Genomic DNA, 10,867 nt, shown 5'->3' with positions numbered 1-10,867 from the left:
GCAGTTCCATCTGAGCAGGCCCCTTCTGAACAGCCTCCATGGGAGCAGGCCCCATCTGAGCGGGCCCCTTCTCAACAAGCTCCATGGGAGGAGGCAGCTCCATCTGAGCAGTTTCCTTCTGAACAACCTCCACTAGAGCAGGCCCCTTCTGAACAGGCCCCTTCTGAACAGGTTCCTTTTGAGCAGGCTTGCTGCTTCTTTTATTTGACTTGTTTTTTAGAGTTTTCTTCTTTGTACTTTTTTTCACGCAGGTATTTTGCTTCTTATTCTCCTCCACTTTGCTGTCAGCCTTTGGCACTTCCTGACAGCTTTTGGATTTGCTTTCTACCTTCTTTTTCTTCTTTGTCACAGGTTCCTCACCATTCGCAGGATCACGTAAGGACTGGGCTTCAGCTTCCATCTTCCTTTTGCTTTTCTTGGTTTTACAGAACTTTTCTGAATTACCTCCCATGTGTACATCCATCTCTTTAGTCTCTGCTGCTGATTTGCGAGTTCTGGTAGTCACGTGGATCACTGAGACACTACTACAAGCCTTTTTCTCTTTTGAAACATCTCTTTTCTCCCCTTTTACAGACTTCTCATTTTTCTTTCCAGCCACATCCCCCTTTATTTTTATCTGCTCTGTTTCTGTTTTTTCATTGGTAATATTGTTATCAGGTAAGTCAGCCTCTCGTTTTTTGGTTTTCTTTAGTTTCACTTTTGAGACATCCATTGTTTTATTAGGACAAGTAGGATGCTTAGATTTGAAATGATACTGTAGATTACACTTCTTGGAAGCTGCATAGTCGCATACAGGGCAATTGAACTGCCGTGGGTTAACATGTAGCTCTACATGTTTTTTGAAGTTACTTCTATCTGCTGTTTTGTAGTCACAGTGCGGGCAATTAAGAGGTTTGGGCCCATTGTGAACCTGTCTTGCATGGCGGGTTACTTCATGTTGATTAGAGGCCACATAACTGCATTGATCACATTTAAATGGCTTCTCACCTAAAGGTAAATAAAAGGTGTCAGAGAAGACATAGATTAAAACATAAATTCAAGATTAAAATATACTTACAAGGAATCGTACATGTAAAATAACCACAAAGACTATTTATTGAAAGACTGTTTCATGCACCTTACATTGACCATATTTACTTGTATAACAATTCTCTACCCCATGACATTGTTTCTCAAACCAAGCAGAGGAATAAAATTATCTCAGTCAATTATCATCTTCAAAAAAGTTCATCAATTTAGAGCTTTCAAGCACTATTAAGGAATAGAGCCGGGCAGTGGCTCATGCCTGCAATCTTAGCACTTTAGTGCCCGAGGTGAGAGAAGCGCCTGAGGCCAGGAGTTAGAGACCAGCCTGAGCAACACGGAGACCTCATCCCTACAAAAGAAAAAAAAAAAAAATTAGCCGGGCACGGTGGTGTACCCACGTAGTCCCAGCTATTCAGGAGGCTGAGATAGGAGGATCGCCTGAGCCCAGGAGTTAGAGGTTACAGTGAGCTATTTGATTTCACTGCACTCTAGCCCAGGCAACAGAGCAAGACCCTGTCTCCAAAAAAAAAAAAAAAAACACAATAGAGATTCATCAAGAAGTGCACAATTATTGGTAAGTTCGGATGGCCTCTGGATGTTAACTCTGGAGCAAGGCTACTCAGAGAAACTAATCGATTTTAAATTGTTTATGTTTATTTAAAATAAATGTATAATGGAGTAGAATACAAAAATTCCCATAACTTTTTAAAAGATAAATCGTGAAAGAGAGAGGTATCTTTCACTCTGGACTATGTTCCCAAATCCTAGGTGTGAAAGTTTCAAAACTGCTTTAGCCTAAGGGAGCAAAAGGAGCAAAGGCTTTTTCTTGAAACTTAACCCTTTTCTCCAGCATGGCAAGAGCTGAGTAAAGTTTCACTCAGCAAATTTTTCCAGTGCCAGAGTTGCTATTTTAAAGCAAAAATATAAGCCAGGGTAATTATTCAGAAAACTTTATTTTTTCCCCTACCTTTTCTATAAAATGGGCAAAGAAATTAGGTAAACGAGAAGTGGCATACAAATAGATATGGTATGTAAAAATAAGCAGTCATAATCACAGATGCATACAAAACCAGAACCACCTCCACCCCCAAATTAAAGGCGTAAGAGTAATACATTCTACCTGAATACATACCCATCTAGATCACACTCTAGTAAATATTACCAAATGGTATCCATACCCCACTGGTCCAATGGAATGCATAGTAGAAAAATGGAAATTGACATTTATGAAAATTCATCTCTCAAACATTCTCAAAGTCATATCAAATCTTATTAAAATTTTTCTTAAAGCAAAACTCAGACATTAAGCAAAACCATGTAGATGTTAAGTTTTACATGATTAGAAAATGTCTGGTGATAAAATCATCACGAAAACAAAAACTTATCCAGATATGTCACATTGGATACTTAGATAATTGGACAATTCTTTCCATGTCCATTCACTAATAGATTCAATAAATAGGGAGGTTTCTATAACATACTATGTTATTCTACATTTGGCTTTATACTGTCCTCTCCAGTGAATGACTTAAATGGAGACAAACATCTGTTTAACATATATAGACAGACTGGAGAAAGACAGGTGTCATAATGGCTAAGAAGGTATCATAATGGCTAAGAACTTGTTCTAGAGTTAGAGTATCTGGGAGATAAAATACCGGCTCTGCAACTTGCTTACTGAGACGCTACTGAAACCTCTCTAGGACTCAATTTCTTTATCTACAAAATACTCTCTAAGCATTGTGAGCTATAAATAATCTAATCCATGTAAACTTAACATCGAGCAGAGAACAAGCACTCAATATGGCATTAACTGTAATTGCTTACTTTTGGAACCAACTGGTAACTTTGAGTATGGGTAAATAAAAGGGAAGATTCAAATATTTACCCCATCTTTCCCATATAAACCCTACCTCTGAGTAAACAAAGAGCTGGTGAATGGAGTTTATCTCTTTATGAAAACATTTACACTAATAAAAGAATCGTAATTAAAATATCACCATTTTATAACCACTAATGAATGAGGGGATCTAAGTAGCAAGCATCAATCAAGGTATAAGCCTCTACCTAAGAAATGGTCAGAGAAAGGGAGGATGTAGGAATTTTCTGTTTAAAATTTAATGTTATAATTTACTCGCCCCATTTGATTGTTCTTCCCCAATTTTCACTTTGTTGCCATTAAATCTTGTTTAATAGATTTTCCAATCTATTGGTACCTAGCTGAACATACATCCTTTCGCCCTGTACAAATGGTTCCTTTTTCCAATCCTACCTACATTTCTCATCTTTATAAATGTGTCAATTGTCTACTTTAATTCTTCCAAAATTAATTTCTAGGTGTAAGCCAAGTCAAAAGGGGAAAGATTTTTACAAGCTTTGCACATTCTTATTAAGAATAATGTAGAAAGAATGGCAAGGGAAATTTTTAAGTAAAGATTAATAGGGGCATACAACGGATTACCAGCAATAAAAATTAAGTTCTGATAACGCAACATGGGATGAACCTCAAGAACGTTTTATGAAAGAATGTTACAATGTTCTGTGATAGGAGAGGTCGAATAGCTTGTGGGGGGAAGACTGACTGGAAAGGGTAAGGAACTTTTCTTGGGAGAAATGTTCCATGTCTTGATCTGGGTGGTAGTCAAAACAGGTGAAAACAAAGTCACAGAGATGCATACTTAAGACGTGTGCCTTTCCATGTTTGTATATTAGTCCTCGGTAAAATACCGTTTAAAAACTTATTCTAGAATTCATGAAAAAACTCTCAAACCATAATGTCTTTCATATAATCCCAGCTACATAGTCCCCCAATAATAATCATCAAATAGTTGGTGAAAACAATAAACATATTGCTGAATAAAATATTTTCCCACCTTAAAAGTAAGTATAATAAATGGAAGTGAAAGTTGGCAAGTTGTTAGTTCCCTTTAACAAAAACATTCCTTGTGCATATATAATGGGAAAACATGCAAAATGAATTCCTATGCTAGCAGGACAGAGGCAACTAGCCAGTGTGATATATATACACAAAAATATCAAAATGGTGAATACAAACTAAATGGTAGCGTTTCCACCAACAGTTGGAAAGGGAGAGCTCGGGATAAGGTCAGTGTCTCTAGGACTACTCAGGAGAGGATACCCTAATACTATTAGGAAGAAATTCCAACAAAATGGAGAGTAACGCAAGATGATGTTGGTGTCTACATTTCCACTAATGAGCAATTTTCTATTTTACAAAACAAATATTCTGATTCCTCTCAAACTTGGCCTGAGAAGACTCATCCTGCAGAGAGGTGTTCCAAGGAAATGACTGATGGAGTTTTGCCAAATTTGTCACTTTTCCTAAAATGTATTAACTCAACAGAGCTTAATTTCTTCCAGAAATAACACAGACCAAGCTCACACATCTCTTCGCTAAAATACCTTCACATGAAGAAACCAAAATGTTCAAGGTGACCTGTGAAGATCAAACCGAGACCCTATCCTCATTAGTAGAGTGGTGAGTATATCCACCTCTTATTAAAAAAAAAAAAAAACCCAGACCCTACAGAAAACACCAAATAGTCACTCCATGCAACCCAGTCTAAAGGACTACCCAATTTGACCGAACTTAGCCTCACTTTATTTCAAGTATTATCAGCAACTGCTATTAAAAGTATTAAAACATAGGCTCTCCTGAAAATAATTCAGCACACTCATACACAAAACAGCTTAACCATTTTTATTTCCTGTTTGTGACTCACAAACTGTTACAGTCCAATAAAAGGCAATGAATGGTTGTTCTGCTCTCTCAATACAGTGTAGTTACAGTTTCATTATGCTGTGGCCTCCTTACCTGAGCCACCTTCTGAACCATCATGTTCTAACACTGCTGATCAATGAGAGGGTGGGGCAGTCTGAAGACAAACCCTAGGTCTTCTAATCTTGAGGAGTGACTATTAACCTCAAAGTGCTTATCCTCTCTGAGCCTGTGTTCTAACCTAACTGGGATTCAGGACCTTTATAGTACTCAATATAGAGATAACAAATAGCTATTTTTCGGTACCTAGCAGGCACACAGTACACAGTAGCTACTACTAGTTATAGCACAAAGTACGTGCTGCACTATAACAGTAACTACTGAAACATCTTTAAAATGTAACAAACAAAACTCAAGACATTTAGAAAACCTAAATAAAACTGTTTCAGGCAAAGATTATCAATTGGTATAAACACCACAACAAACATTTAAACAGTGACAAGACAAAGTATTATTAACTCGATGAAAGAATACAAATATGTCATCATTCTAATTCAGTGACCCAACATTATTAGCAATGGGTCAACCAGATGTGACTTTAAATGAGGGACATGATTTGATAGGTGAATACCAAACATTTAGATTTAATTTCCAGTTTACAAGTAACAGAAGGGACAAAAGAAAAGCTAAATGACACCATGAGAAAGTAAGTATACATATCCAGAAGGGAAGGCATTCTACAGAAAAAATGGCCATATTTATTCAATGCCTTAGATTCCCCATCTGTAAAAAATGGGGATAACAGAACTCATACAATTTAAAATAGTTATGAGGACTAAAGTGAGTTTAACTCATGTAAATCTCTTCAATGTTTTATTAAAGGGCTGGAGTACAGCTATCAACAGGACACGATGTCTACCCTCAACACAGCCTGAGACTGCATTCACATTACCCTCAGAGAATGAAACCAGGAAGCTCCCAAATGTAATAAAACCAGGTTTCTGGTAAAGCGGCACAACTCAACAGCTTAGGAGATTTACAAGGAACAAAGTACATTAACAAGACAAGCATGTAGGGTCAAGAAAGGCTAGCAAGCATACTATAGGACACCTTCATAGCTGCTCAAATAAATCAGAATCTGTTATATAGTCAAATATTTTATTACTGAGTTAAGGCAGCAATGTCCAATAGAAATATAATATGAATCACATGTAATTTTAAATTTTCTAGTAGTCACATTACAAAAGTAAAAAAGAACAGGCAAAATTAATTTTATTGCTTGTTTAAACCAATATATTCAATAATTGTAACACGATACACATGAAAAATAGATATTTTACATTCTTCATACTGTATTATAAAATACACACCAGAATGTATGTATTTTATAAATCTCAATTCAAACTAGCCATGTTTCACAAGTTCAATTAGCCACACATGGCTAGTGGCTACCCAACTGGACAACATAGATCTAAGGTAATTATTAATTTAAAGGAGCTGGGTCTACACAGACTTTTGTAAACAGCAAGATTTTAGCCTACTTTCCCCACAAGGACATACATTCTACATCTGGAAGGAGAGTATTCTGATCAGAAGTGGTGTTCATCAAGGGTAAATCAAGGCCAAAATTAAATTACCCATTCAAGATCGCCAATGCTAACATTTACTTTTTTACTTGGCCACTGACTACCTTGATAATAAGAACCAATTCTGAGCGGTGATCATGACTGTTTCAGGCACTGGAGTGGCTCTCCCACCTGTGATAGTCCTAAATTTTCAGTACAGGTTAATAAATTGGCATCCTGGATTATCTATCATTTCCTTTTTTAAGTTAAACTTCTGTAAATCAATCCTCAAAAGCCCTGTCAATTCTCAAAACAGAACAAACCCACATTTCCAGACCTGAGAAGCTAACAGGGAATCCCCGACACCAGGCAACAGCACACTAGGACACTCAGTGTTACACAGCTAGGGGGAACGAGAGAGGGTAGGGGTTCTTCAGAAAGGATGAGCCAGTCTTGGTCTATGTTAGTAATTTTTACTGGAGGAGTCATGGACCTCTTTAAAGATCTGAAGAAAATTAAGGATCCTCCTCCCAGAAAAAGTACACCCGCAAATTTACATTCAGTTTCGGGAGTTCCACCTATGGATTCTATGTTAGGAATCCCCATTTAAATACAGCTCCATGTTATGTTGACAGAACAGATTTTTGTTTTAATTCTAATGTCTAAATTATATTAAAAATAAATCATAAATAAATGACTCAGTTACAAGTCTAAAAGAAATTCCTTATAATGGTCGTTTACTGAAAATGGTAGAGAAGTTTCCAGTTCTTACCAACCTGAATGAGTACGCATATGTCTAGTTAGATGAGTCTTCTGAGAACTTGAGTATGGACAAAGTTCACATTTATATGGGCGTTCTCCTGCAAAATTATAATGAACATTAAATGAGTATTAAAATGTAACAAAATAAGCCAAATACAATTCTCATTAACGAAGTAACAACATTCGGTGCTGAGCACTTTTTAACAAGGAATTTTTTCCTACTCCTAGCACAAAGGTGGATTTATCGTGTATTAAAAATGCAGAATTATCTTTTAAAAAATCTACCCAAATTTTCTGATGCTTGGGTAATTTTTTTGATCCTTATAAATGAATGATCTACCATTTGAAATTGCTAACTTAAGGCAACAACCCTTCTGAGTGGGGATGTCGTTGCTTTAAGCTAAACATTCAAGTGGCAGATGTATTATATACCATTTACAAAATAGGTCATCCAGTGTAAAATTATAAAAGCCATAAAGACTAAGAGCAACTGAAGTAAAGATGAGGCCAGTGATTTAGTACTAAAGAATTGAAGACTCAAAGGCAGGACATGTATATTCTTTTCAGACATGGACCGTTAAGAGGTTTTAACAAAATAGGTTTTAACAAAAGGTGAACAATTTGTTTTCATACAGTCTCTGGACACAGAATAATTATGACCTTGGGAAAGTTACATAAACACCCAGTTTCCTCATCTATAAAAGTACTAATACCTTCATTTCCTGTAATTGTGAGAATTTAAATTAGATAATATATGCAGAGTATTTAACACTGCCTGGCACACAGTAAAGGCCTCAGTAAGTATCAACTATTAATCTTGTGATACAGTAACACATTTGTCTAATAAAATGGGACAAGAAGCCATGAAAAAAAAAAGAATGGTAATGAGTGGGAACTGTGCCTAGTAACTATTCTGCTATAATTAGCTATTATCTATAGATTAGCTGTAAAGAGCTGGTAGCAATACAATGCCTACCTTGGGACCTGGAAGAATTAAGATAGTTTAAAAATGTGAGTATACTTCTGTTTAAAAATATATATATGTATCAACTAACACCAAATTGCTAAAATAAAAAAATATATACACACACACACACACACACACACACGCGCACACACACACAAATAGTCAATAAGCACATGAAAAGATGCACATTATCATTAGCCACAAGGGAAATGCAAATCAAAACCACAATGAGATGAAGACTTCATGCCCACGAGGATAGCTATAATCAGAGGGACAGGGGCCCGGCGCAGTGGCTCACGCCTGTAATCCTAGCACTCTGGGAGGCCAAGGCGGGCAGATTGTTTGAGCTCAAGAGTTCGAAACCAGCCTGACCAAGAGTGAGACCCCGTTTCTACTAAAAATAGAAAGAAATTAATTGGACAACTAAAAATATATAGAAAAAACTAGCCGGGCATGGTGGCGCATGCCTGTAGTCCCAGCTACTCGGGAGGCTGAGGCAGGAGGATCACTTGAGCCCAGGAGTTTAAGGTTGCTGTGAGCTAAGATGACGCCACGGCACTCTAGCCCGGGCAACACAGTGAGACTCTGTCTCAAAAAAAAAAAAAAAAAAAAAAAGGAAGGACAGAAATTAACAGTACTGGTGAAGGTGAGTATGTGGAGAAATTGGAATGCTCATACATTGCTGGGACTGTAAAATGGTGTATCCAATATTTGGAAAATAGTTTGGCAGTTACCCAAAAGGTTAAATATCAGCAAGAATAGTTACCATACAGCCCTGCAATTCCACTCCTAGGTACATACCCAATACAAATAATGAATGTCCACATAAAAACTTAAAACATGAATTTTCATAGCAGCATTTTTCATAATAGCTGAAAAGTGGATACAACCCAAACATCCATCAACTGCAGAATGGATAAAGAAAATGTTACATATCCATACAAGAGAATACTATTTGTCAATAAAAGGAAAACAAGTACTGTACATATGACGACATGCATGAACTTTGAAAATGTGATACTATGCAAAACTAGGCGGTCACAGAGGACTGCATATTTTATGATTCCATTCATATGAACTGCCTACATCAGGCCAATCCATAGTGAATTATATGGTATATAAATTGTATCTCAACAAAGTTGTTATAAAAATGTTGATGGAAGAAAAAATTAAATACCACTGCAGATTAACAAGGAATCTATTAAGGATAATTTCCTTTTAAATTCTTTAGAGATTACTTTATCCGTACAACTCCACAAACTAGGCGTAACTACCTCTTCTAGAAAGCCAGGCACTGATTTTTCAGTTACATATACAGGCAAAAATGTTTTCTTTCAAAGTAGAATTTGTCAACTGCTTAAATAGCAAAACCACAAAATTAAAGAGGCCAACCTGAATGAAAGTAATCTGCCACCACCACGACAATTACTGTAGAATAAAGAGATTTCGGAACTTTAAGTGCTACTTGTATGTGACCTTGGGCACATCACCTTCAGGCTTTCAAATCTAAAGTTTTCCTCTCTGTAAACATGAACTGCCACCACAGATGCTATTTTCCTCAATGCATTGTTCTGAAGATTAATATATAACAGAGACAGCACCTAATTCTGGGTACTGGATAAGGAACACAATAAACCCATTAAGTGAACCTGAAAACTAGGCTACCTAATACTGCAAGTGGAAATGAGAAGTGATTCCTGCTGTCATTTCTTATCTCTACTCCTCAGCACTAGAATTTCCATAAACATAATTTTCAGAACTATGCATTTAATGCCAGAGATACTCAGAATTTACATAATCGAAATATTAACTTTCAACTTCTACAGCACCAATTTGTTTTCAAAATATACATTTTATACACACACATAAAAAATCACACTAAAGTTAAAACCAGGGGGAAAAAAAAATCTTTTCTTTTTTTTTTTTTGAGACACAGTCTCACTCTGTCGCCCAGGCTAGGGTGCAGTGGCGTCAGGTTAGCTCATAGCAACCTTAAACTCCTGGGCTCAAGAGATCCTCCTTCCTGCCTCAGCCTCCAGAGCAGCTCAGACTACGGGCACGCACCACCATGCTGATTTTTTCTATTTTTAGTAGAGATGAGGTCTCACTCTTGCCCAGGCTGGTCTCCTGGCCTCATGCCATCCTCCCGCCTTAGCCTCCTTGAGTGCTAGGATTACAGGCGTGAGCCACCTTGCCCAGCTAAGGTCTTAATGCTTTTAAGAGATTTTTTGTGGCCAGAAGCAGTGGCTCACGCCTGTAATCCTAGCACTCAGGGAGGCCAAGGAGCAAGAGCAAGACCTGTTCTCTAACAAAACATAGAGAAAGTAGCCGAGAGGGGTGGCCTGCACCTGTAGTCCCAGCTGTTCAGGAGGCTGAGGCAGGAGGATTGCTTGAGCTTGAGCCCAGGAGTTTGAGGTTGCAGTAAGCTATGATGATGCCATGGCACTCTAGCCGGGGCAACAGAGCAAGACTCTTGTCTCAAAAAAAGAAAAATTTAGACCAAATAAATTTAACACCAAAATATGATATGAGATACAACTAATGTTAGCTATGTAATCGTAACTTTATTGTAGAAATTTATCAACCTTATCCTGGGCAAAGTGGCAAAGGATCAAAAAAGGAAACAAAAAAACATAAACCTTAAAAAGGGAAATAAATAATGGATGATATAGTTACATACATAAAACACGGCCTTTAAAAATTAGTCCCCTGGATTAATCAGATGAAAATAAACCACTCTACAAAAAAATTTAAATGGGAAAAGTTGAGTTCTCCTTTCAAAAAACCTTTACATAAAAATCAGAAATA

General features: G+C 37.0%; 1 protein-coding gene across 1 annotated transcript in view; it reads right to left on the bottom strand.

Moving 5' to 3' along the window:
• Positions 1–10,867, bottom strand: part of REST (RE1-silencing transcription factor) — an 18,612-nt gene that overhangs the window by 2,106 nt on the left and 5,639 nt on the right. Inside the window, exons 3-4 of the mRNA XM_012641111.1 lie at positions 7,107–7,190; positions 1–987 (exon numbers count right to left, since the gene is read on the bottom strand). Coding sequence (XP_012496565.1) covers positions 1–987; positions 7,107–7,190 — 1,071 coding nt within the window. The remainder of the gene's footprint in view (positions 988–7,106; positions 7,191–10,867) is intronic.

Source organism: Propithecus coquereli, unplaced genomic scaffold (genome assembly GCF_000956105.1).
Source record: "Propithecus coquereli isolate 6110/MARCELLA unplaced genomic scaffold, Pcoq_1.0 Scaffold162, whole genome shotgun sequence".
In the NCBI taxonomy this organism is placed as follows: Eukaryota; Metazoa; Chordata; class Mammalia; order Primates; family Indriidae; genus Propithecus; species Propithecus coquereli.
Note: the sequence above shows the minus strand (reverse complement) of the source record. Positions and strands in the feature narration are given on the sequence as shown.